This window comes from Cynocephalus volans, chromosome 14 (assembly GCF_027409185.1).
Source record: "Cynocephalus volans isolate mCynVol1 chromosome 14, mCynVol1.pri, whole genome shotgun sequence".
In the NCBI taxonomy this organism is placed as follows: Eukaryota; Metazoa; Chordata; class Mammalia; order Dermoptera; family Cynocephalidae; genus Cynocephalus; species Cynocephalus volans.
This window is the reverse complement of record NC_084473.1, coordinates 15138616-15166249: the sequence shown is the minus strand read 5'-3', so window position 1 is coordinate 15166249 and position 27634 is coordinate 15138616. Positions and strand designations below refer to the sequence as shown.

Here is a 27634-nt window from a genome sequence, read left to right as displayed (position 1 = left end):
GTTTTGAAAGTACAGAAGGACAGGCAAGAATGGATTTCAGAGATATGTAACAGGTGAAACAGATAGAACTTGATGTATTAATTAATAAGGATAAACTAAATATGACGTGAGTGAAAGGGAGGTGTCAAGACTCATCCCCAGAATTTTACTTGGTCCACCTTGTTGGATGGTGGCATCATTCAGTGAGATAAGGAACCCTAGATAAGGTCAAAGTATTTTGAGGGGCGGGTGAAGAAAAGGCAATGGAATGGGGAAGTTATATATATTGAAACACCCAAGAGGAAAGGTCAGTTTGGCAGTTAGATCTTATAGATCAGGTACTGAAAAGAGAAGATGGAGCTGGAAATACTAAACTGGGAGTCATGCACGTAGATGATAAATAAGCTATGTTGTGGATGTACTTTGGAAAAGAATATAGAATGCGGAAAGGAGAAAGACTTAAGACAGCTCTTGAGGGCCTTCCATTTTTAGTGGTAAAGGAAGAGCTGCTAGCAACAGGGACAAAAGGAGAGTAGCAGGAGAAGCAGCAGGAAAAACAGAGGAATCTTATCTTAGGGGAGCTATGGGAAGAAACTGTTTAAAGAAGAGGTGGAGTATTGAGTGGGGTCAAATCCTGCTGAATACTCAAGAAATGATTATAATTTAGCCTTAATTTTTATTAATCACTTTGAAATTTTAATGTCGACATTTTTAAGTATTTATCAGCTTGCTGCATGGATGATAGTGTTATCTGTCATAAGTATTGCACTGACTTTAGCATTCTTGAGGCACAGTAATATGTTCAAATAAATGTTTCTTAAGATATGCATATTGGCATTTAAAAAATATCCTGGCATTTTATTAAATACCTTTTTTTTCCATTGGGTGTTGCATAAAAGGATGTCGTATCTGTACAAACAGGATGTTTCATTGGTCTCTGAATACATTATAAATTATCAGGCAATCGAGTAATGTGCAGGTCTGTTCCTGGCACATCATTATACCTGATAGCAGTGTGATTATGCAGATGCACAGCAATTACAAACGCAGGAAATCGTTACCTCCTGGCATCATTACTTGTGAGTGGCAATGCACTTAATATTGATTTATCAAGTGATGTCTGGTGCTCCCTATTCTTTACTTTAAAGGTAGTAGTTTGCTTTACTATTTAATGAAACTTGGTAACATAGTTATTAGAAAACTGCCTTGTTAAGACAATAGAAATTGCCCACCACTTATTTGTTGATAATAAATCAGTGCTACTGGGAAGTTAACAGGTAGAGTCACGAGAGGAATAATGTCCTTTGCTTTAGGGATTTGTTGTACTATTTTTTAAAATAATCATTTTTCTCCATGAAATTCATTTCCCTATAATTGTAATTCTTCCTCTTGGTTGATTTTGGAGGTATCACCTGCATCAGCACATTTATGGATAAGCACACACAGACAGGTTCGGGTGAGGCAGCATTATGTAATTGAGCACAAGCCTTCCAAAGTCGGGATAACTAGATGAAATCCTGTTTGTGTCACTCCTAGCTGTGTGTCCTTGAACAAGATAATTCACTTCTCTGAACTCATTTTCCTCAATTCCAAGTAAGGAGTAATAAAAATTAAATGATTTAATTGTAAAATATTTAACCTGCAGTACCTAACACATGATCAGTGCTTAATTAATGCCCTTATTTCTAGAATTTCACCCTTGTCAGGAAGATAACTCTCCTAAATACCATAACTTGAGTTCTTGGTCTCTTTTTCTCCTCTTGTTTTTTCTTCTTCCTGCTAGTTTTAAACAGCAGTGATGGCTGAGTGGTCATGAGTGCCCGGAGTCACTTCCAGCTAGCAGACACTGGCTCTCTCAGCCTCTTAGTTCTGCTGGGGCTTGAGGCTGATTTGTCACTCACCGCAGGCTTAGTTGCATCTTCACACTAGGGCTGTTTTGGACATGGGTAGGCTTTACAGACAACAGTAACGACCAGTGTACATGTGGCCTAGGGGTGGGGGCATGGGTTTTGGAATCAGGTCTAGTTTCGAGATCCAAATCTATTGCCCATAGCCACCAACTCTGTAGTCTTGAACATGTTTCTTAATTCTCTTGAGTCACTGTTTTCTTAGTTACAGGGACCATTATCCTTACTTTGGAGGGTTGTGAAGATTAGAGAAAATCTGGAAAGTATATAACCTGGTGGCTCATTTAGTACTATTGCTATTATTTCTGTTATTATTGTTCTTGTTGATATTGCTGATTCCATGAGTGTCTAAGTTTGGACACAGGATCATTTAAAAATGTCAGAGGATGAATATTTGTAAGTTATTCATCTGACAAGAGATTAATATCCAGAATATACAAAGAACTCAAACAACTCAATAATGAAAGAACAATCAATTGATTTAAAAACGGGCAAAGGAACTGAATAGACATTTTTCGAAAGAAGACATACAAACAGCCAACAGGTATATGAAAAAACGCTCATTATCATTAGTCATCAGAAAAATGCAAATCAAAACCACATTGACTATCTCAAGATAGCCAGAAAAGAGGATCCTGAATGTTATAAACACAAAGAAATGATATTTAGGTGATAGATATGCAAACTATTCTGATTAGATCATTATACAATATATTCAGGTAGTGAAACAACAAACTGTACCCCATAAGCATGTACAATGAAAAAAAAATAAAAAAGAAAATGTCAGAGGATGTATCTAGCTGATATAATAGTACTGTTTATTCATTAAATGTTATTTTTATTTAGTCTCTGTATTCTCAGCATAGTTTTAAGTGCTGAATAAGACAGACACATCCTTGCTGTCTTATATTCTAATAGGGAATTCGCTCTCTGTCTACCCGCTCCCCTCCCCAAAACACACTCAAAAATAGCCAAAAAGTTAACTTGCAAGTTGTGGTAAGTACCCTTAGTACATGAAGATAAAAGAGCTCACTACTGAAAAAGAATTGAAGAAAGGGCATTCTAGGCCGAGGGAACAGAGAGGCAGGAAGGTCCCTGGTGTTTTTGAGTAACTAAAGGAAGACGATTGTAGCTGGAGCATAGTGAGCAAAGGAGAACTAAATAGGGGCCAGAACATACCTTTTGACTGTCAGACTTGGCAACATTTCCCATCTTTTCCTTTTTATTTAAACAGCAGATCTGAGAGGCGAACATCCTAGACTTTGATTTCACTATTATCTACTTTTAGTCACTCGGGTAATTAATTACCCAAGTGACTTTTCTTGGGTGGCAGAGATCATGTTGGTTAATTTAGTATTGTCTCTTTCAGACACATGGCTAGGATCCCTGGTCATAGGGATTCTGAATGTGTGTGCTATTTTTCGCAGTCAATTTCATATTCCCTAGTGGGATTCTTCTGGTTTCAGACACAAGGATGGGTAAGAGCAAGATATATCTGTGGGGAGATAAAAAAAAACTGTAATGCATCTACCTTTTTGAAACAGAACAGTTCATCTACTGATTGAAACAGAACGTACACAGAATTTATGCCTGAGGGTTGCTATTGTTTGCATAGTCAGGTTTGTGTGCAGGTTGCCACATTGTAAAGAATTCTCAATTCTGGACTTCTGTTCCATCCCCTCCTGCCTTAAAGAAGACTGGCTTGCTGAGGAATGAGAGTGCTTAGTGTGTGGAGAGGGGAAGACATAATCCCATATTAGTCTTCTAGGATTTAAGGTAGCTTAGCCTATTAAAAGTATGTTATAACATTGAAAATTAAAATACATAAAAACACAGGACCAGGAAAAATACCTATTAGAGAAGGAATGTTGAATGTAGATATTCCGGCCATAGGTCTTACACAGTTGAGCCATAAATTCGGTTTTGATCTTTCTTTTGGCCTAAGGGGAAAAGAAAACTTGATCAGAACTGTGACCTTCATTGTACATGAGGAGAAATCTGACCTTCATTGTACATGAGGAGAAATCTATCAGTCCTAAAAATGGAAAAACAAATTACTACCGTTACCAAAATGGAAGCAATTTCTTCTGTGTATCTGCAAACTTCCTCTCCATGTTGTCATCCTTAAGGCCACTTTTGCTCAAGTAGTCAAAAGCTCCTGACAGTTGCACAAAATGTGAGCAAGAAGATGCATTTTAGCCTGTTCATATCCAGAGGAAAGTGCTCTGGTTTCGAATCATGCAAGCCTGGGTCAAGCCCTGGCTCTGTGACTTTCCTGTTAGCGTGTTCTTGACAGACATGTTGTTTGATCTCTCTAAGCTTAAGTTTTTCCTCTGCAAAATGACTGTTCTCATCCTGTTGTGCAGAACTGCTGTGAGATTCAAGAGATTTATACAAAATACCTGACATATAGTAGGGTGGTGCTAATTAAAAAAAAAAAAAAGTAGCTATCATTGTTAATTCTGGAAATAGGCTGATTTACTGAACTCATCCTATGACCACTATTAGCCTAACATTGCACATCTGATTTTTGAACAATTATTTTTAAAAGTCAGTATGGATATCAGTGTGTTTCTTAAAATATTTTTTGTTAGAGTGGTAATAATATAAGGCTATAAAAACCAGTGAGAATTGACATTTTATGGGAAATTAAAAGACGTAAGGGGACAGGGCTATCCTTACAGAGGACACAAAGACTGTTCAGATGGCCTTCAACGTCACCACTGTGTTCATATCATAAAACATTTCGTGCAGGACCTCACTCAATACCATTGAGACAAGAAATGGACTCTGAGAGATACTTGTTAATGATTCTCTCATCAGCTATTTGGATGATCTTGAAAGGTTAGTTGAACTCCATTTTTCAGTTCGCAAAGACACTTGGCCAAAATGTTGGCAAAACTGAAAAGTGCCATAATTCTTTTAACCACATTTTCCTTGAATAATCATAGGTTCAGCTGCCAGGCAGCATTGCAGATCCAGTCTGCCGCATCAAGTTCATTCTGAGGCATTTATGTGGTGAGTGTCTCGGATTGATTCCCTGAGTCAGGAATAGTTTTAATTTAGAGGGAAGACTTTGTCTTGTTTCACAGTAGTCAGTGGTGAAGCCATGTTCACCCCTGGCGATGGTCATTTATTTGGATTCATAAACCTTCATACTCTTAGGATTAGTCTTTAAGGGAAATGCCTACAAGCCACTGCATCTGAGCTGCACCCAACATAAAATTTCAGGATGAAAACATCGGCTTTATGGCTTTATTGAGTAGAAGCGGAGAGCTGTGCTTGAAAGACCCAATTGGAATCAGTCTCCACCTCTCGCTAGCTGTGTGGTTTTTGTCTGAGCCTCAGCTTCCTTCAGAGGATAGGAATAACAAGGGCTTCCACAGAGTGTTATTATGAGGATTAAATGAGGTAGTAGAAGTGAAAGTTCTGGCAGGTAAATTTTAATTTCCACCACTACTCCATCCCCTTTGCTCTTCCGTTAGCCTTTTCCAGCAGCTCTCTCCCCTCTTCCTTCTCCTTTCCCCTATTTTCCTGCTTCCTTCTTCCCTCTTTCCTCTTTCCTCTTCCCTTCTAAATATTCCTTTCAGTCAGCTAATAAAATTGCATTATCACTCAATCTCTGGCTGAGTAAAGAAAAATGTATTTAAATAAATTAGTCTTCTTGTATATGTTGTTCTTGAATCACATTTTTGGGTGATTGACAACTTGAAGCCATTACAGAACACCTTAATCTAGGGATTAGTACTAATAATTTATTCCTCGTGTATTGAATACAACTAATACTAACTTCTTCCTGCACTTAATCTCTGAAAGTTAAATATGCACTGTATATATAAGCTGCTTTATAGCTAAAACTTGGTTTAGGAAAAAGCACTTAAACAGTTTTTAAAAGTAATCATTAATTTGATTAGTGAAAAGTCCACAGTGGTTTCATGGTATTTCTTTCCACTTTCTTGAATGTGTGTTCTTTGAAATTGTTTTCTAAGCAGAGATTTTATTTCTTGTTTCAAAGGGAAGATAACAGCTTCTTTCAGAGGAAACTATTAAAATGGGTTATTGATTACTGGCATCTGTAAAAGATCTTAGCAGATTGTAATTTACTGAAAAGGGAGGCTCTGGTATTTATCATGTGTCAGTAAAGGTATTCCAGTGTCTGTCTTGACAAGATAATTAGGTAAAATTGCACATGAGGCAAACCAAACTGTAGGCACAGAAGAAGAAGTGGGTGGGCAAAGGAGAAAGTAATGCTGAGTGAGAGAGACTGTATTGAGAATCAAATCAGAAGAACAAAAACTGTTATGTTTTAGTCATTGTCCATTTTGTGGATGAGTCTGTCTTGAATACTCTGTCAGGGTGTCAGAAATGAAATATGACAGGAGAACTCTTTTAGATTCATGCTGCTAGGGGGAGAACTGATGTCTGTGTTACAGAAAGAACCCTGTTTCTGACGTGGTTGTTAGTGTGGGTGCTTGACCTTCATGAATCGATGTTGTTTTGTGATGTGAACAAACAGGCTTTGAGTCCAGGCAGATCTGGACTCTCAGTCACGGGCAAGTCACTTTATCTCTCTGAATGGCAGTTTCTCATCTATAAATTGATAATTATACAGCTTTAACTTTGCTGGCAGAGTGATCTGTATAATAAATGCAAGTTTGTTTTCCCTACCTTGTTTGGCATGTTGTTCTGCCTGCAAATCGCTATCAATAAAACTCATCTTACTAGGGTTACACAGTTTCTTTCTTATTTACCTCTTCTCACTGCATTGTTTTCAGACTTCGTTTTGTAAATTGTGAAGGGACATCAGAGATTCTGAGTCACTTTCCTGTACCACTGTGTGTACCGTGTCTTTCAAAGATGACGTTGCATACCTTGAAGAGTGATAGTATCCAGAATATCTTCTGACCAGCCAGCCATTTATGCTCATTGTTCCTGTACAGGTCTTGTGACTTATTTTCATACTTTCATTCCCATTATTTCTGCTTCATTCCTTTCTGCAGTGCCAAGCTTGAGTACTTCTTCCGTAACGCCTTCTGTTATCATTGATTTCTACCTCCTCTGACGTCATAGGTTTTAGCGATCCTACTCTTAATTAGAATCTAATTGTGTGCCCTTTGTCAGCCCATACCATATTTTGCACTGTTATTTAACTGCAGGTATTTATAACTCAACTAGATCTTCAAACCTGGATGAGAGTTCCTTGCTGTAAATCTTCATTCATATCCTCCCGGGTGCTGAGCATAGTGCCTTTTACTTAGAGCATGCCTGATGTTGTGCTTACCCGCCCATCTGTTTGGCATTCACACAACATGCACTGAGTGTTTCCTTTGTATCACACACTGGTCCTTGGTATTGAGAAACTACAGTTAAAGAAGACATCATATGCCATCAAGCAGCACATGGTCCAGTGAGGGAGACAGACAAGGTAAAAAATACTTAAAATATGTTGAGTACCATAATTGAAGGTTATTTAGCATATTCAAGTAGCTCAGAGGAGGCATTCATGAAAATTTTTATAGACTGGGGACATATTTATAGATAGGAATATTTTTGTAAATGTTTGAAATGTGTCTTAATGGAAAAATAAGATTTCAAGTGAAAGTAAAAAGACTTTTTAAAAATTACTTGATATTTTGACTTTATAGATAGTTCCTATTATCCCAAGTATTATCACATTGCTAAAAATTTTTAAACACAATTTATATTAACTTTATCTACATAAACCAAAAACATATATCTTCTGGTGCTGTTTAAGAGTGGTAATTCCAGTAAACAGAGTATCATATTTTAGAGGAGTTGCTTTAAAACTGTATGAAACATAACTTTGGTGCTACCAGAGGTCTCACTTACTGCCCCAATACTTTCTTTGCTGTTTCTGAGAACCCTGGGAACTGGGCATTTCTATTAGTGTGAGGACTGCCTAAAAAACTCTTAAAATTACAGAGTATGAAACTCATCCTGTACAGGGGCATTGGGATTATACTAGACCAGAGGCACCATGATTCTGTCCAGGTAGAAGCAGGGAACCAAATTTAACTTCTCCCTTCCCCCCCAAAACACAAACTGACCAAACAAAAATGCCTTAATTTTTTTCCCCAACATGTTAACCTTAAATGATATATATTTTTATTATATTACAAAGACATCTAAGTTAGGATGAAAATATTAAGATATGTGTTTTATTGAAGTGGCATTACTACAGATAATTAAAGTGAAAGTACAATTATCTCTTTCCTATTTTAATTTTATACGAGCACTATATAAAATTTGGGTCTATTGAATATCAATTCAAAACTCGTGGATGTAAAACTTATACCTAGAAGTTTGAGCTTTTTCTCCCACTCACCATTTCTTAAATTCCTGAAGCACTAGGGTTGTTTACATTTCTGTAAAGAAGCACAGATTTTGAATTTTTGTTGTGAGGTGAATAAATGATGTATAACAGAAACTGGCAGATTTTGGTTTATTTTGTAGCTGGGAAGCGTTAGAAACAATGCCAACTGTGGGAATGTGCAGTAACACCTACTTTACAGGGTTACTGTGGACCCACATGTGATAACATAAAAACTGTGCAATGCAGAAGTTGGCATCTAAAACATGTTTGTTTCTCTTTATGAAAAGCTGACTGGGGCCTGGTGGTTTGCTGTCTTTGACTAGGCAGGAAGAAGGGACTTAAAGAAGTAGCCTTTCTTCCTGGGTTTAAAAGAAAAAAATGCTTTGGTTAATAAAGGAAACAAATCTTTTAATTTTTTTTTTATTTTTAATTTTTTAAAAGAAAATGTAATTTTATTAATATTACTGTTTTACATTCTAGGATGTTGCAGAGCAATTGGGAGGGAGGGGAAGAGGGAAAAAGGGTAGGAAATGTGATGGAAGAAGGAGGACGGAGGAGGTGCAGGATTGAGGCCTGTGGCATCCCCCTTTTTCACACAGGGGAGACCGGGGAGCTTCCAGTGGTGGCTTGGCCATTGCCAGGCTGGGTGCAGATGTAAAGGGTGTGTGACAAAAGCACTCACCCCCACCAACCCAGCTCAGGAACCCAGGGCCCTTCTTGCTTGGTGGTTGCCATTGGGCTAGCTGAGGGTGTCGGGGAGGTGTGGCCGAGGCTGGAGGCCCCCCCACCACCCTGGCTTGGGAGAGCCTAGGAACCACATCTTAACATGGTTTCTTTGGCTCTTAATTTTAGTTTGTCCACAGTAGAAATTGAAAATCGAGCCCAAGCCCTTCATCTCTTTGAGACTTTGAAGACTGATCCTGAAGCCTTTCACAAGCGCATGGTCAAGTATATTTACCCTGCTATTGGCGGCTTTGATCATGAAAGGCTGCTGTATTATTTCACTCTTCTGGAAAACTGTGGCTGTGCAGACTTTGGGAAACACTCCATTAAACCAGAAACCCACATTCGGCTGCTGAAGAAACTTAGGGTAGTTGCGTCAGGTAGGATGATGATCAGTTCTCTGCTTGTACTCATTCTTTTAAATTAAACCTGGGAATTAATTTTCTGTACATGGTCATATTCATGCATTGTGGTTGGCATAGATCTGAAACCACATGATTTTGAAGCTAATCGTCTTTAGTTATTATCTTTCCAACTCCTTCACTGATGGATGAGGGAATTAAATGCCAGAAAAAATAAGAAACCTATTGAAAGTTTCATAGTGACTTCCTGGTACCAAAATCCAGAGTTTTGGACTACTGCTTCAGAGGTTTTATCCCTACTCCCATTGGTTATATTTTATATATATAAATGGTAAGGCTGAGACATTTAAAAATAGGCATTTTGGCAGAATTTCACTTCAGTAGGGCTATATTTTTAAAGCATGTGTGGTACACTTAATATAAGAGCCTTTGAATCATTAATAAATTGTGGAAATCTTTAGAATGGTTTCTTTATGTTCTTAACTAAGAAATTAAACAGGTTAATACCTCTCAAATTTGTATTATACTTTATAACTTACAAGATAGTTTCAAATCTACATTCATTTGATATTTGTAACAATCATGAGAGTTTACTTCAGCTTATCAGTTGTTTACTGAATAATCAAATTATACACTGGGTCAGACACAGAGGAGAAGGGGTGAGATTCAATCCATGCCTTCCAGTACCTGGTGAAATACCAGATAAATAACAAATGAGTATAGTGCGGTTCAGTGAATGCACTGATAGAGGAAAACATAGGTGCTGTGGGGGATTGAAGAGGCAAAGAGATATCACCATCCCCGGTTTACAGATGAGGAAACCGAGGTTGAGTGACCTGTCTAGGACTGCACAGTTGACTAACTTGCAGGCTGGGAGTAGAACTAAGATCTATCTGATTGACTAACTAAATTGGTAGATCTTTTCATTCAGCCATACAGAAAGTTTTGTGTATGTTTGAAAGCTCCTTCATGTTTACATTGGAATGAACCACTTACCTATTTTCTTTTTTTCCCAATAGGCCTTAATTACAAAAAGCTGACAGATGAAAACATGAGTCCTCTTGAAGCATTGGAGCCAGTTCTTTCAAGTCAAAACATCTTATCTATTTCCAAACTTGTTCCCAAGATCCCTGAGAAGGATGGACGGATGCTTTCCTCAAGCTCTCTGTATACCATCTGGTTACAGAAGTTGTTCTGGACTGGAGACCCTCACCTCATTAAACAAGTCCCTGAGTCCTCACCAGAGTGGCTTCATGCCTATGACATCTGCATGAAGTACTTTGACTGCCTCCATCCGGGCGATCTCATCACTGTGGTGGATGCAGTTACATTTTCTCCAAAAGCTGTGACCAAGGTAACCTTAAAGACAGTTTAAAGTAGATTGAGCATTTTAGAAGAAAGGAAAGTTGTTCTTACATTCTGTAGATTTTGTTTTTATTTCCTGTCTTGAAATGGAAAATAATTGCATATTGGGCTGGTTTTTTTTTTGTTTTTTTTTTTTTTTGGCTAAGCATGAAGCTTTTTAATTGGAAAATCACTTCCATCTATTACAGATAAACAGATAGTCTAAATCAGACATGACTCTTCTAATTTATATGTACACGTTGTACTTATTATAGTTTTCATAATACATCATTTTATAGTAAATACACCATCCTATTCTCTCTAATTGCTAAGTGTAAATAAGCTCCAGTCCCCAGCTCATATTATCTGCATTCAGAACCCAAGCTAATAACTTAGCTGTGTTAATTTGGATCCTTAAAAAACTTCACGCAAATACCACAAAGTATATATGACTTGGTGGTAAAATTATCCTTGGACGTACGTGTTGCATTTTCCAATGTCTGCTCCATGCTCAGGTCTGAGCCCTTTGGCTGTATGCTGCTACCTGCTCTTGATCCTTCAACAATGTACAGTTTCACTTGGAATAGATAATGTGGGTCCTTCTCCTCCACATCTTGCCCTTTTACACTGCTAGACAAGTGTAGATTTCTCACTGCATGGACCCAGGGTAATATCTCATGGAAAGTCTTCCAGCCTCTGGTCTCAACTGTTATCTCTATTGCCTTTGGAGCTCCCTTTTTATCTTCTCTTGCGCATCTTTGCTGCTGATTTCTCCTTCCCTCAAATCAGCAAGTCTGTGCAGTACTCTGTCAAGTATTTTTACTATAGTAATATTATCCTGGAAATATAAAGACTAAGAATTGCTAATCATTCATTTGGAGGTTGGCACAGGTAGAGGTTCAAACATCTATGGAGAAGGCTAGCTTTAACCAAGTCACTAGATGAGTTTTAACCAATTCACTGTGAACTGCTGAAGGGGCTGGACAGCAAGCAGATCAACCGAGAAGAGAGAGGCACTGTCATTCTGGGGCAGCCTCCCATCCTCGCTCTCAGGCTGTAGATGGTGTTAAAAATTTCATGTGAGGGCAGGAAGGAAGCCCAGCACAATCAGCCAAGTCTGTGTGCCAATTGTGAGCAAGTACATGGGGATGGACAGACAGTTTCAGACCTTCCAGCAGCAGTTATTTATTCATGATTGAACTTAAGAGTAGGATGTACAGTTTACTCTGAGTTTTAGCTGTTATGTATGATGTTTTGAGTCAGATGACTTTAAATTGTAGCACATTCTCATCACCTTAGTTTTTAAATTCTATACTTTCAAGATGTCTGCCAACCACCCCAAAATGTATGGCACAATTGTTTGTGCACATATGTGTATTTTTCTAAGGAAAATATGCATAGCTCACCCAATAAAGATTCAGTCAGTTAATTATTGCATTGCTTTCTCTCAGTTCAGATGGTATAATCCAATCACAGGTATTTCTTTATTGTGAAATATTCTCAAGAGGTGGTTTTCTGTAGAGTCAGGTAAGTTATAGAGAAGAAATAGATACATTTAAAATTAATTTTATATCTTTAGTCTAGCCTTAATATTTTGCCTCATTTTATTAATTGGTAAGCTTTTAGCTTTTCGTTTAGGCAGGAAAAGTATAGATAAACTGCATGTTTGAAACTACTCAGTGCAGTGCTACAGAGAGAGAGTATAAAAATCAGAATGAAACACAACCCGCACATGTCAGAGGACACATTTAGAAGAGGAAATACAGCTGGATTTGCCCAAATTTGCAAAACACCAGATGTTCCTCCAGCTTGTACATGATGTTAAAAATGTAAAATAAGTGTGTACTATTCATACACAGTGTGCAGTTTTTCAAAAGTGTAGCCCACATTTAATTCGGGACCAAATTTTTGGAAATAATTAGTAAGCTAATTCTAGAATGCATAATAATAAGAATAAGCAATTGTTCAGATATTTGAATTCAGAGAGGAATATCCCCAAAGCCTGAATTTAGTGCCCACTCCATGGTAAAGTATACCAGAGAAGGCTCTTTGCCCTCATGGTAATAGTCATTCCATTATCATTTACATTAGCAGAATTCTTAGATCTTTGGGGAAAATATTCACGGAATGGTATTATATTATATAGGCAGAGGCTGAATCTGCCTGAAATTTGAGGTGATAAATATGCAGGAGGGAAAAGGATATAAATGTTTAAAGTGCATTTGCTCCAAATCTAAAATATTTTGGTTGAGCCAGGTTAGAGTTGCTCTCCTGTTGCTTGTCCAGTTCATCAGTTAGAAACATTTTCGTAGAAGGGACAAAGGACAAACTATTGGGTTAGAAATCCAGGAAACTGGTAAAAGAAGATGAAAGGCAGGTGAAAATACTGTTGCCTTGTTCAGACATGATGTGGTTAGATGACAGGGAGCACGTATGTAATCCCAGCCTTCATGTCTTCTACTTCCCACTTGCTTTTAATTGCTGGTACAGCTACATCCATAGATAAATGCATGGGAAATACTCTCCCCACTTAATGAAATGCTATCTAGAAGTTTGCTACAGTCCTTCTTTAAAAGTCCCCAGGTAATGGTAGAATTAAAAAAGGCCTTCTAGTATCTTGCCTGGTGCTTCTCAACCTGGAATTGGATAGGCACTTACCAGTCCCTCTCCATCCCACCCCCCACATGCCCTCTTCTCCAGATCCCACCACTTATGATTCACTGCCATCGTAAGCCACTGTTTTTATCGGAACTTCTTGTATCTTTTAGGTTAGAGCAGAATTGTTGAGGACCTCTTAAGTAGTCTATCCTTTGATCTTGACCATCATTTTTATTGATAATAAAGCCACTATCCCTGACTGCCTGCTTGATTGCTTGCTTGCTTGCTTGATTGATTGATTGGCATCTTTCTTTTGCCTCCTGATAGTCTCCACTTTTCAGTACTGCCATCTGGAGCTATGGAAACAGCATTAGGGCATCTCTGTTTCATATTATGACTGTTTCCTTCCTTATCCTATTATGCAGACTATTTGGCATAAAAATCTGGAAGAATAAGTTTATCTTAAAAAACATGATTTTGCCTAAAACTTAAATTTTTTCATAAGTTTAAGTCTCAACCAAAAGGCTACAACTTCTGGATCTCTACAGTGCTAATACTACCTTTTAACTAAGGATAGTAGTACTTCTTTCACCATAATGAGCAATCAGTGTCTGAAACCTATGTAAAAATGTTTATGCATATTACATGGCATGGCAGAAGACTTTCTGATGCATAAATCAAATGCATTCTATGTATATTCAGATTGAATTGTGAAGTATTTTGGCATTAGCCATGTGCCATATACAGTATTAGTTACCATAGGAGACATTAAGTTCCTGTATTGCATTTAGTATCAAAAAAATCAAATGCTTGTAAGGAACTTAAAAATAAAGGTTTTGTGTACAATAAAATAATATTTAAATTATTATAATTGAGAAGTACATTTCCATGAAATTGGAATTTTTGGAGGGCAAGGATGGTGCCTTTTATCTCTAATTCCCTGTTTCCTAGCACAGTATTAAGTACATACCCCTTAATTAGTTGTTTAAATAATTAATTATTATCATAGATTGGTGGTTCTCAAACTTTTGATCTCAATATGTCTTAACATTCTTAAATATTTAGGACCCTAAGGAGCTTTTATGTAGGTTATACCTATTGATATTTATCATATTAGAAGTTAAAAACAAGAAATTTTAAAAACATTTAATAACTTATTCAAAACTACCAATAATAGAGCCATTATAGGTTGACACGAATAGCATATTTTAATGAAAAATAAATATTTGTAAGACAAACCAAGAATAATGGAAGTCCATACCATCCAGACACCAAAAAAAAAGGAATAATAATGAAAGAGTAGCATCATTTTGCATTTACATGTCTGGCTTAATAGAACACAGTTGAATTCTCATATTTATTTCTGCATTCAGTTGTTATTTTGGTTGAAGTAGATGAAGAAAATCCAGCTTTATAGAGATAAAAGTTCAGAAAAAGGAGGGGTATTTTAATAGCTTATAAGTTGGGACATTCTTCTTTGACACTACTCTGAAACTCAGCCAGTGATAGATTCTTAAAGTCTAGTTGCAGTGTGGACTCTGAAACCATATTATTGAACTTTTTGTACCCTATTACATTAAAACTGTTCGTCTAGATTGTACTTGAATGGATCTCTTACCCTGGTATGATTTTGTAATGTAATTATATTAGGCATTTGGGAATATTGGTTCACTAAGTTATGTAGATCATCCAAATGTTGATACGCTGCATTATACCATATAAAAAAAAAATCACATGCATTAATATGAGCACCCATCTCATCAGATAAGTCTTTAAGTATTGGGAAGATGTCAAGCTCACAGTGGTGGATGCAAGTTTTCCAAAATTGTACTTTTTGCTTGAAAGTTTATATTTTATCATTGGCAACAAGTACTGTGCATTGTTTTTCTTGAAGTGACAGGCTGACTTTGTTCACTTTGGAGAAAATGTCTGTGAAATATCTAAGTCTGAAAACCAGTTTGTCTATAAGTTGTTCTTTCAAGCAAAAATGATGTTGCATGCAAAAAGCACCTACTGCAGCTCACGTTTCAAATAATGTTACAAATGTGATCTCCTTATTTTACTTCTATATGCAGTGCTTTATGCGAACATCTCATTTCTACACACAGAATACTAAAAACATTGCACTCAGTGGTTGAGATTTAATAAAATTAATAATTTTTACTCTTTCATTTAGAACATTCTTATATGAAAATGACATGAAAAATACAGTGCCTCTTAGTATAGTTTGATTTTTGCTGTCTCCACAGTTTCATCCACCCGTTGCTTTTTCACCGTCAGTTACAAATGTCAACACTGAAAAAGATAAAAAGTATTTTAGTGTTATTATAAAAATAATCTTGGCTTTGCAGACCCCTTGAAAGAGTTGGGATTCTTATAGTGTGTGGACCACACTTTGAGAATCAGTTATAGGTTACTGTTTACAAAACCATAGCTGTCTTTGCCCACATGGAAGATCATTTTAACTTCCTAAATATTTATGATACAAACAAGAATGATAAAGCAGATGTGTTCTGGTAAGTGCATAAATGATTGTGTTAAAATTTCAGTTTCTTAAAATAGTTTAATTTGTTATCATCTTTTCAGATGTAGAACTGTTATAAATAATTTGAAAATGTAAGATGGAATGTGTGCATGTTACTTTCATTTTACTATCCTTTGATTTTATGAACTGTGCAATGTATTTTTCTATAAATTTTAGCCTTTATAATTTTTAAACTAATATTTATATATATTTAACATGTGTGTGTGTGTCTTTTATTGTTTATCAGGATGAGTGGGCTTTCTTTCACATTCCACACTTATTTGAAACTTGACAACTTAGACTGCTGCCAACAGTAATCCTCTAAGAAAGCTGAGAAAGAGAGCCCCTTGTGGATGGGCAGGTTGTAGGTAGAGCGTGGCTGCACGGTGCATGGCTTTGAGTCAGTGTTTATCATGTGTGCAAGAGTGGGCAGGAGAGGGGAAAGATGCCAGACTCGCTCTTAGAGTTTTCTGTCTGTTGGTTGGAGTGAAAGTTTTCTCCTCAGAATGGAAATATAGGGAATGGGGAATGACCTTTTGGTTTCCTAAACTGGTAAGGCTGAATAATGAAACCTCTCACCAGCCCCGGGGAGAAACGCAACCAAGGGTCTGTCAGGAGTTGGTCCTGGGGCCTTCATGTTATGAGACCTCTCCTGTCCTACCTGCAAGACTTGTCAGGTGTCCTTCTGAGATCAGTTTTAGGCAGTTCAGCCTCTGCTCCTAGAAAGCTCTAAAATAGGTCAGAAGAGTACAGTCTTTTGCTTTCCTAGTCTAGGCTGAAAATTCATTTTCTGTTCTATTTCCTATCTCAAATTTTGCTCAACTGTATTGATGACTAAAACTCACCAGAAGTTATGCTGTGAGCTTAAGTGAGTAGAAGCTATCCTAAATTCTACAGGTCAGCGACTTGAAAGTGTCCCAAATTTCAATTCCCATTATTAAATTATCGGGGAGAAATTAACATCCTAAAAACCAAATCTTCTTGCCCTTTTAGTTAAAGTTCAATTAAATCAAAATCTAAAGTTTATTAGTTGAGTAAAGTTTATTAGTTCAATAGAAGTCAACTCCAAAGATTATTTTTCCTGTTGTCTGTTCTATCTTAACTAGAGAGGTCTGATTTCGGTGTCTGGGTTCCTCCAGAATACACCTTGTTTTGTTTGTGTAGTATAGCTTCTTCACCAATTTTGAAGTTAAATTAATATCACACCAAGGTTTCATTATTTTGAAAGATTCTCAAAGATTAATGGGAAAAAAATAAATTAGCATTAACTCTATATGCACTTTAGAAAACTGAAGCTTATCACCAGCCCTGAAATAGTTAAACCAAGCAAAACAAGATACCCAGAATCCTGTTCTTGGTCCAGTCCAAATACATGTTAGTAGAATGCTGACGACCACAGAAGTTGCTCAGTGGTGTGGGAGGGAGGGAGAACAGGCAGAGAAAATCTTACTGGATTTAGCTTTGCCGGGGTGTCAGGTCAAGCCGATTGTCCAGAAATTGGTTGGGAAAGTCTCCCATCAAGCGGTTAACTGCAGCACATGTTTGCCATGGAGGAAAGAAATATGTCCATCCATACTGTCTCCTCTCTGAGACTGATTTGTTTTACATATGCCTGCCTGTAGTCAGTAGACCTTTCTAATTTCCGTTTCCCCATTTAAGTCTTGTGTTGCTCTCAGTTAAGTGCCACAGTGGCTACTGTCACTGCCTTTTTGCTGTGCAGTCCCATTTGACTCAGAAACCAGCTTCCTGGGAAAGTTTCCGAATCATGCTCATATTTGTTTCAGCTGAGAGCCACCCTTGGTAGATCTCTCAACTGAAATCAGTGTAGGTGCTTTTGAAACCTATACCCCGAGGACTTAGAGAGGATCACTGCCTCTGCTTTGTGCTCATCAGTGAGTTTTGTGCTTGTGCTACTTCCATGGGAGTAGGAATATTTCTACCATATATTTCGGATTTGATAGGGGAAAATCAATAAATAACATCTCATCCTCCCTCATCAAGTTACAATCAGTTAAGAGACAGAGGAGTCAGATAGATGGAAATCAAAATGCCAGCTTTGTTGCTGGTAGAATTGGAGTGGAGAATGTGGTTTGTTCTGCCCATCAGCCTTCCTCAGACTACTCCCTGCTCTAGATCTTCAGACAACCCTGCCAAGCACACAGTTAGATCTGCAGAGAATACGTGCTTTGTCAGAAGGGCTCCCTCCCTTTCATGGGCCCCAGACAAATGGCCCATGGATTAGTATTGTTCAGTAGAACTATACTATGAGCCACATGGGATTTTGAAATGTTCAAGTAGTCACATTTAAAAAATAAAACAAAATAGATGAAATTGTCCTCAATATTATCATTTCAACATGTGATCAATATAAAAATTTAATGAGATATTTTGCATTCTTTTTTTTTTTAACTCTTTGAATCCAGTGTGTACTTACAGCACACATCATCTCAGACTAGTCACTTCAAATGCACAGTAGCCACATGAACTTATTAGACAGATATGCTTCCCTGGAACAAAGGTCTGGGCCTGACCCGCAAATGTTTACCACTGGAAGAACAAGAGTAGCAGAAGAGTGTACTCTTCAGGTGGATCTCAAAAAGAAAGGGAAAGGGCTAGCCACCCATAATCAATTTATTCTCCCTTTTTTATTTATCAGATGTCACTCCTCTCCTGAGAAGTAGGAGGATAAGTAGTGAAGCAGTATTTATTTTCTTGGGATACATAAGGGAAACTTCCTGCTTTATGGGCTGAGATAGGAACTCCAATGAAGAAGAAAATGGTTCCAAATGCATGGCAAGCTACCAATAAATTATGAGACCTTAGAGGTTATCTGTCTCCTACAGAAATCACTGTGCATGCTATGTAATATGATAGTAATAGCTACCATTTATTGTTCACTTATGTACTAGGCACTGGCTCGACAGTTTACCTTATCTCCAGTAATCATCACAACAGCCCTGCAACATAGGTATTATAATCTAAGTTTAGAAATGAGTAAATTGAAGGTTAAAGGTTAAGTAATTTGTTCAAGGTCAGAAGCAAGTTAGTAGCTGAGCCAAAATTCCAATTCTAGTTTCATCTGCTCAAGTGTTAGAGGTCTTCAGCAAAGGACAATCTTTTTCTTCCTTAGACAGGTGCCTACTATTTTTAAGGCATCTGATTCATTTATTAGATACATTTACTTGTCATTCTCTTGTATGGAGTCTGCATCTGCTTGTTCAATTTGCTCTTTTTTCTTTAACAGCAAAGAAATAGACCTACTTCCTCCTCAAAATGACTGTTTTTTGTGTAATGGAATAAAAATAACAAGTATCCCTCAAGACTTTGCATTCCCATTTCTTCTTTGTTCCTCAAATAACCTGGATTATATGTGTTCCAGTTCTAATTCTCTTCTCCTTGAATTTATTTTTTGTGTTTCTCCCAGAAAGATATTTAGTGGCTTAAACAACACAAATTCATTGTCTTACACTTCTATAGGTTGGATGTCAGGCCTGGGTTTCACTGAGCAGAAATCAAGGTATAGGTAAGACTCCGTTACTTTCTGGAAACTCTGGGGGAGAATCCATTTCTTTGCCTTTTCCATTGTCTAGAGCCTCCCCTCATTCCTTGGCTCATGGCCCCTCTTCTCCATCTTCAAAGCCAGCAACATTACATCTCTGTGACCCATCTGTCTTTACATCTTTCTCTCTGACCAAAGCCAGGAAAGGTTCTCCACATTCAAGAACCCAGATGATTAGACTGGGTCTACCTGTGTAATCCAGGCTTCTCTCCCCGTCTCAGGGTCCATACCCTTAAATCACATATGCAAAGTCCCTTTGTCATGTAAGGTAACATATCACAGATGCCACGGATTAGAGATGTCATCTTTGGGAGCCATAATTCTGCACACACATACCTCTCTACATAATGAGGTTTTATTAAAGGACTTTAGGTAAGACCAAAATGGAAAAATGGTAAAAATCATTGAAGAATATTTGTCAAAGCTGAAATGTACTGTCATATGTACATATTTTTGTTTGTTTATTTATAAATAAATGGTTAGTTTATTCAAGATATAACATTTTTACTTTAAAGCTAAATGAACTACATGCTTCTCTACTTGTAATTATTGGCATGTGTAATCACATTGATCTTAATTATTGGAGTATATATTACATCAGTGGATGAAAATCTTTTGATCTTCGTAATTTTTTTAATAGAAAGGATATTTATCTAATACTATTTTGTCTTAAAGACACTGCATTTCTGAAGCTCCTATTTCTAAGTATAAAGTGATATACTCATATTTTAGTCTTTTTTTCTGCCTAAATTTTATGGAGATTGGTGTTGCTATTTTATAATCATACTGAACTCTACTGTGAAAGTGTTATAAAATGTTCTCAGGCTTACAAGATGACTAAATGTTAAGTTGTAATTTAAAAAAAAAAAAATCTTGAAATAAGTGTTTTGCCCATTGATCTCTGGTGATGGTCTAGTCATCATTTGACTCCTGTGATTGTGAATTGAATGTGTCTTATTCATTCCAGTACTTTCAGGAAATGTTTATTTGAGGACATTTTCGTTACCATTATTCTAGGTGCAGTAAACAAATAAAACATTGCCATGGTCTTTGCCTTTGAGAAGCTCATAGTTTATTGAGGCATACATAGTCATTCATACCAAATAAACTGTAATATGGGAAGTACTATGTAGAGGTATTAATATGCTATACATACAAAGAAGAGATAATAAATATTTATAGAATGCCTTCTATGCTCCAGGCATATATTTGTTAATAATGTTACCTAATAATGATATTTCAGGGTTTTTAAATGTGCGATGTATACTGCTGTCATCTGACCTTCAGGTAGCCTGAATGTATTATTAGGGTTGTAAACATTATACTTCTATTCCTGTACTTGGATACTTTTGCTTTTAAGGAACTGCTTTCTTCTGTTTTCCAAGGTGAGACTTTATTTTGATAAGCGTATCCTATCTTGACAAAAATGCAAAAAGCTAGGAGCTTAGAAGATAAGCATAGAAGAGCAAATCTAAAAAGAAATTGTTTTTCCCATTATGACTGTCAAAGGTACAGAATAAATGGGAGCAGGTGGAATACTTTAAGGATAGAGAATATGATCTTTGAAACATAGTTTACTCAAATAAATAAAATATAAACAGTTCTGAGAAAAATGCCCTTCTTTTACAAGACTCTAAAGAATGGAAAGGTTCTCCTAGTAAAGGTTTTACATGGCATTGTTTATGCTTCAGAAGTTGACTATTTGTCCTACTTACCCTTTTTTCCATTTGTTAAAAGTAAAAAAAAAATGTAAGTTACTGGAGAAGTCAGTTTGATTTTCTCATTGGCTTAAGACTTCCTTTTTTCACTCATGCATCATTGGTTATTCGTTCATTCTTTGAACAAATGTTTATTGAGTGCTTGTGTAGGCAGCCTCTAAGATGGCCCTGGGTGGTCTCTACCTTCTAGTACTTATACCATTGTGTAATCCCCTCTCCTAGAACACAGGCTGGGCTTACTGATTAGCCTCTAGTAAGTAGAATGCAGCACAGGTGATAGGGTGCCACTTGTAAGATTAGATCACAAAAAGACTGTGGCTTCCATCTCTAGCATTCTCTTTCTTTCTTTTTTTTAATTTTTAATTGAGACATAATTGACTGTACATGTCTGTCAAGTACAGCATTAAATATCAGTACCTGTGCAATATGTGATGTTCAAATCAGGATAAATAGTGTATTCAGCCTTACACATTATAATCATTTTTTTGTGACCCTTTGCCAATTTCTCACTAACCCCTGCTCCCTCTCCACCTTGCCTACCTCTATTAGCCTCAGTACTATACTCTTCTTTTGAAAGTTCAAGGAATTATTGTGATTGTGGTACCTTTCTTTCTTTTTTATTTGATTATTTTCTCAGCTCCCTCTTGTGAGTGAGGACGTATAGTATTTTTCTTTCTGTGCCTGGCTTATTCACTTAATGTAATTTTCTCTAAGTTCATCCATGTTGCTGTGAATGGCAGAATTTCTTTCTTTCTTTTTCTTTTTTTTTATAGCAGAGTAGTATTCCATCGTGTGTATATGCACCACAATTTCCTTATCCAGTCATCCACTGATGGACATTCAGGTTGATTCCAACTCTTGACTCTTGTAAATAGAGCCGTGATAAACATGGGAGTGTAGGTATCCCTCTGACATGATGATTTCCATTCCTTTGGATATATACCCAGCAGTGGGACTGCTGGATCATATGGCTACCTGTAGTTGTTTGAGGAAGCTCCATACTGTTTTCCGGAGGGTTCCCCTTTCTCTACATTCTTGTTAGCATTTATTATTCTCTGTCTTTTTGATAATGGCTAGCCTGACTGGGGCAAGATGACATCTGTATTAGTCTGTTTTTGTGGCTTATCACAAAGTACACTGAACCGGGTGATTTATAAAGAAATGAAATTTATTGCTTACAGTTTCTTAGGCTGGAAAGTCCAAAGTCCATCTGGTGGTGACAACAGTGACCCAGGGGTCTCACATTACAAGATGGTGGAAGCAGAGAGAGCAGAGAAAGCAAGTGAGAGAGAGAGAGAGAGAGAGAGAGAGAGAGACAGATTCTCTTCTTTTAAAGCCCTCAGAACCACGCCCCTGACCACCATTTTTAATCCATTCACTACTGCAGGGTCCTACAATCCAATCACCTCTTCAAAGCCCCACCTTTCAATTACCACAATAGGATTTCCCACCCTCGTAACAGTCACAGTGGGGGACTAAGTTTCTAATACATAAAACTTGGGGGACATAATTCAAGCTTCAGGGAATTTGGGGGGAACATAATTCAATCCACTATAATATCTCAATGTGATTTTGATTTGCATTTTCCTGGTACTTAGTGATGTTGAGCATTTTTGCATGTGTCTGTTGGCCATTTTTATATCTTTCTTTGAGAAATGCCTATTCAGCCCCTTTGTCCATTTTTTAAACAGGTTACTTGTTTTTTGGTTTTTTTTTAATTGTCGTTTGAGTTCTTTGTATATTCTGGATATTAATCCCTTGTTGGATGCATAGTTTGCAAATAATTTCTCCCATTCTGTAGGTTGTCTTTTCACTCTGTTAATTTTCTCTTTTGCTGTGCAGAACCTCTTTAGTTTGACATAATCCAGTTTGTTTATTTTTTCTTTCATTGCCTGTGCTTTTGGGGTCTTATTCATAAAGTCTTTGTCTGGTGTTCTCCTTCTCTCTCTTTCCTGGATTGTTCACTCTGGAGGAATCCAGCTGCCATGTTTTGAAGCAGCTCTGAGAAGAGCCCCACATGGTAAGACACTGAGGCTGGTAATGATCATGTAAATAAGCATGGGAATGCATCTGTTTCTTTCACCCCCAATCAAGTCATCAGATGAAACTACAATCCTGGCCAGTCGTTTGATTGTAACCTCACGAGAGACTTCAGTCCAGAAGCACCTAGCTAAGCTGTGCCCAGATTCATGATTCACATAAATTGTGAGATAAATATTTTAAGCTTTTAAATTTGGGTTATTTGTTATACAATGGATAACCAATATGTACCTACTACATATTGGGAATTGTTCTCAATGCTAGATATATAGCACTAAACAGAATAGACAAACATTTCTGACCTTAGGGAACATACAATAGGGAGAGGTGGAAACTAGATAATAAACAATGGTTAAGTTTAGTCACGTGAAATGGTAATAAACACAAGCAAAGAATTAACCTAGAAAGGACTCAGGAGTGCAGGGCAGAAGGACTGCTGCAATTTAACATAAAAGGTCAAAGAAAACTTCACTGAGAAGGTATCATATGAGCTAAGACCTTAGGGCAGTGAGGCAGCAACAAGCTATTTGGTGATGCAAGGGAAGATGGAATAGGAGGTAAAAAGTCCCTGGCAGGGAGCATGCTGGGGTTGTTTGGGCAACAGCAAAGGAGGCCAGTATGGCTAGAAGGGAATGAGAGAGAGGAGTAATGGGCGATGAGGTCAGGTCAAAGAGGCAGTAGCAGAGGGGACCAGCTTGTGTAGGGCCTTGCTTGTACAAATGAGAAGCCATTGGAGTGATTTGATCTGAGCTGGCATTTTAACAGGATCATTCTGCTGCTATGTTGAAAATATTGTAGATGGTAATGGCAGAAGCAAGTAGATCCCTTAGGAGGCAATTGCATTTATACGAGTAAAAGACGAAGGGGGTTCGTATTAGGTTGGTATCAGTGAAAATGGTTAGAAATGGCCAAATTCTGGCTATAGCCAAAGGGAATTGCCCCTGGATTTGATATGGGATGTGAGGGGAAGAGTTAGTCATGGGATTTGTCGTGCTGTGTGTGAGGGTTCACAGCAAGTGCGAGTTCATGTCACACTTCTTGAAGGAAGGGCATTCACACTTTTGTCTTTCCGAGGGCAAACATGCCAGTGAACTCCATGCTTTAGAATTATGTGATAATTTGGTTCTTTCAGGCTGTAAGGAACCCACACACTCTAGTGATCCAGTTAATGGGACATTTTTAGTCTCCACACAGAATATGAGTGAAAGAAACCATGTCAGTGAGGAAGGCTGCCTGGACAACTGACAACTCCCAACATGCTGTGAACCTGCTCACTCTGGCTCCCAAACCACACTCACATACTCACATTAAAATTTCCCAAGAGAGGAACCTTTTGGGTTGTGTATTGCTATTCAATGTAGAGCAGCCGTGCAGGACGGAGCTCTTGTGTCTAGCCACTTCACAAGTCATTGCTCTGCCTCTGTATGACTGCCCTTGGCCGCAGTGCTAAGGGTCACATTACGAAGAATTTTGTTGCCAAGCAGATAATCTATTTGTAACAGACCCCTCTGCCTATTTCCTCAAAAGGGGATTGTGGGTATGGCATTCACTCTGAATATTGTGATCTGTAGAAGTCTAAGAATTTGCCGTTAAATGTCTGTCAGTGTCACCGTATAATAACAAGGGGAATTAATGTGTCCAAAACTCTGTCCTAATTATCTAGGCTGCACCTGAACAGTGGAATAGATCAACCTTTTCCCTTCATCTCCCTATTCACATTCAGCCTTTCAAACAGATACTGTAAGAGGAGGAAGAGAATATTTATTGCAGTACTCCAAATTGTCACATCAGCCCTATAGAGTAAATAATTTTTATCACCATTTTAACAAATATGAAAACTAAGCCCCAAGGAAGGTAAATAGGCACTCCAGTGTTTTATGAGCTAGAAATGACAAAGTCAAGGTTCATATGTAGACCTACTCCCCAAATCTTCCTTTTTACTACCTCTCTTGCCTGACAAATTCGGCTTTGAAAGCCCATCTGGGGTGGTAGTGATTATTGGCCTGACTGGCACACTGAAAACTGATTCTCTGTTTGTGCTTGGGAACTTATTTCAAATTGGCTAAGGTAATAATTGTAGGGGAGACTGAAAATTGGCCAAAAGACCGTGTGCGCAGTTCAATTGTAAATGATAATGCCTTCTGCTCCTGAGCAGTGTGGCGGGACGCTGAGCTGGCGGTGTGCTTCTGCAGCGCTTGCAGGCCTCTTCAGTAATAAGCTGCAAGGAGGAGTGCGCTCTCTCCCGTGAAGCGTGTAGGCTCTAAATTCTTAGGGGTTGCAAGTCTGGGGGAAGACAGAGGGATAAATAAACGATCTCAGAATAATGTGCAGCAAATACCAAAGCATCTTTCAACATGTAAAAAGCAGTGGGGGAAAAGGAGTCTGAAAATAACCTCCCCACTGAATGCTCTCCTCTTTCTGGCAGACTTCATAGTTCTGCAGCTGTTTATTATTAAACTGTAAATCTTTAGTGACGTGGACTCCCTTTACTCCTTTCTTTGTTCATCCTATAAGCTCCCTCCTGTCATTTAAGTACCTTTCAAACATAAAAACAGATTTATCTCCTAATTGCTATTTCATAAATACATTCTCTAGCCTGTGCAGTGAAGGAATTTATAATAAAAAGCCATGCCCTCTCAGCTAGCACCTATTGCTTTGTCAAGTACTGGCACTCATAGGAGGATCCCTATTTAATTGCAGCTCTCAGGATGCCAGTTGTTTTTGCGTACTTGACAGCCAGGGGGCGCTCTTCATAGATGAAGATGGATAAACAAATCAATGAAAGACGTGGAGGCAAGAAGGTAGAAATGGGTAATAATTGAGTCAGTGGGGCCAGGGATATAGCCCAGAAAGTCCCTGAAGTAGAAGAGGTATTGGAGCTGAGTCTTAACAAATGAGAATATTTGTCACAAGTACCACAGAGGAAAGATGAAAAGGGTAGGAACATTCAGACAGATTTAGCAGTTTTAATAAAAGCATGAAATAACCTAGTACCTTTCAGTTAACTCAAATAATATGGTATAAATGGAAGTGTAGAGATGAGGCTAGAAGGATGAGGAGGGGCCTGGTAATGAAGACTCTCGCATACTGGCTAAAGAGTTTAGACTTTATCCTGAGAATGGGTCAAGTAGACAAATTTTAAAGCAGGTAGTGACAGTGTCAGATTTTCACTGGCATAATTTCCAGCATATTTTAAATACTGACATTTAAAGTAAAACTGTTATGTAGCTCCATTTGTATCTGGGAAGCTAAATATAGTGATTTGATATCTACCACTATCCATTTAAAAAGCATGAGAACAAGCACATCTTTAGCAGTCAGAAGAGTTGCATCCTTCCTTTTCCTCAAACTATATCTACTGTTTCTTTTGTCGAAGAGAAATAAAGCTGGACACTAGGTAAAAGTGATAAAGACAGATTTTTATTTTGTGGTAACTATTGCAGAGGGAAGAGAGTCCAGCGTAAACTGAACTTTGCTGAGGAAAAAAAAGGGCAGGAGACTTTTTAAATGCTGCTGTGTGCTAAATGGAAGGCACTGAAGGGCCTGGGGCTGGGGGGACACAAAGTGGAGGAGGAGCTATTGTGAAAGGAGAGTTGAGGATGAGAGCAGGCTTATACACCTTGACCTCCAGCATGCTCTCAAGAAGAGCAGTTTTAGGAAAGAATATTTAGAGAAGGTAGAAGTTTAGAAACTGATTCCCTCAAAACTATCTGTGCCTGTGTCCTGATGGCACACACACGCCAGTTTGAAGACCGCTGGCCTAAGGAGAATATACGAGAAGTTTCCCAGCATAGCACCATGGCAGCCCTGGCCCTCCTTCGCATCTCTTCTCCTGCGGAACAGTCCCTTGCCTGAACACATGCACACACACACATCTGCACCACCAGGAGCTTTTCCAGGCACGCTGTGGGAGTGAGGCTGGGGGAGGAACAGTGTCTAGCTTTGGGGATCAAACTCCTGGGATATTTGGATCTTTTTCAAAAATTATTTCCCCTCTTTTCCCAAATACACTGCTATCCACTGCTCTGCACCCACTCCTCTCTTCCACTCCTCTTTTCCATTCCATGAGACACTGTTTTTGGTGAGAGTTTATTATATTCCTCAGGTGTTTGGGGCACAATGAAAGGCCTTAGAACACCCTCTTTATAAAAGCCTTTCTTTAACCCCTCATGCTACTCTTCCTGCCAACCCCACCCCTTCTTCCGCATAAACCCTTGCTCATCTCTCGTCCTGGTTCAGATATCACTTCCATTCTAAAGACTTTCTTGCCTCTCTAAGACAGCAGTTTTTTTTTTTCTCGGTGTACCCACATACTTAGTTTATATTTCTGTCACATTTTGTAAATATTTATTTTTGTGTTGACTTTTCCATTAGGATGTTTGTTCTTCAGAGAAAGAGATTGTGTCTTAATTTACCTTTATACCCCTGTGTCAAGATCAGGCCTAGCACATGGTAAATGTTGAAGTGTTTGAGCATGAAGAGGAGGGAGCGATGGAATAAAAGGAGCAGGAGTTGGTAAATGGGAACCTAAATAGAGAGAAATTCT

The 27634-nt window shown here is 37.9% G+C and overlaps 1 protein-coding gene across 2 annotated transcripts in view; it reads left to right on the top strand.

The window, feature by feature from the left end:
• The window catches only part of NBAS (NBAS subunit of NRZ tethering complex), a 361846-nt gene that overhangs the window by 249048 nt on the left and 85164 nt on the right, over positions 1–27634 (top strand). For both annotated transcript variants that reach the window (XM_063078155.1, XM_063078154.1), the window contains exons 43-44: positions 9073–9323; positions 10325–10659. In XM_063078155.1, coding sequence (XP_062934225.1) covers positions 9073–9323; positions 10325–10659 — 586 coding nt within the window. The remainder of the gene's footprint in view (positions 1–9072; positions 9324–10324; positions 10660–27634) is intronic.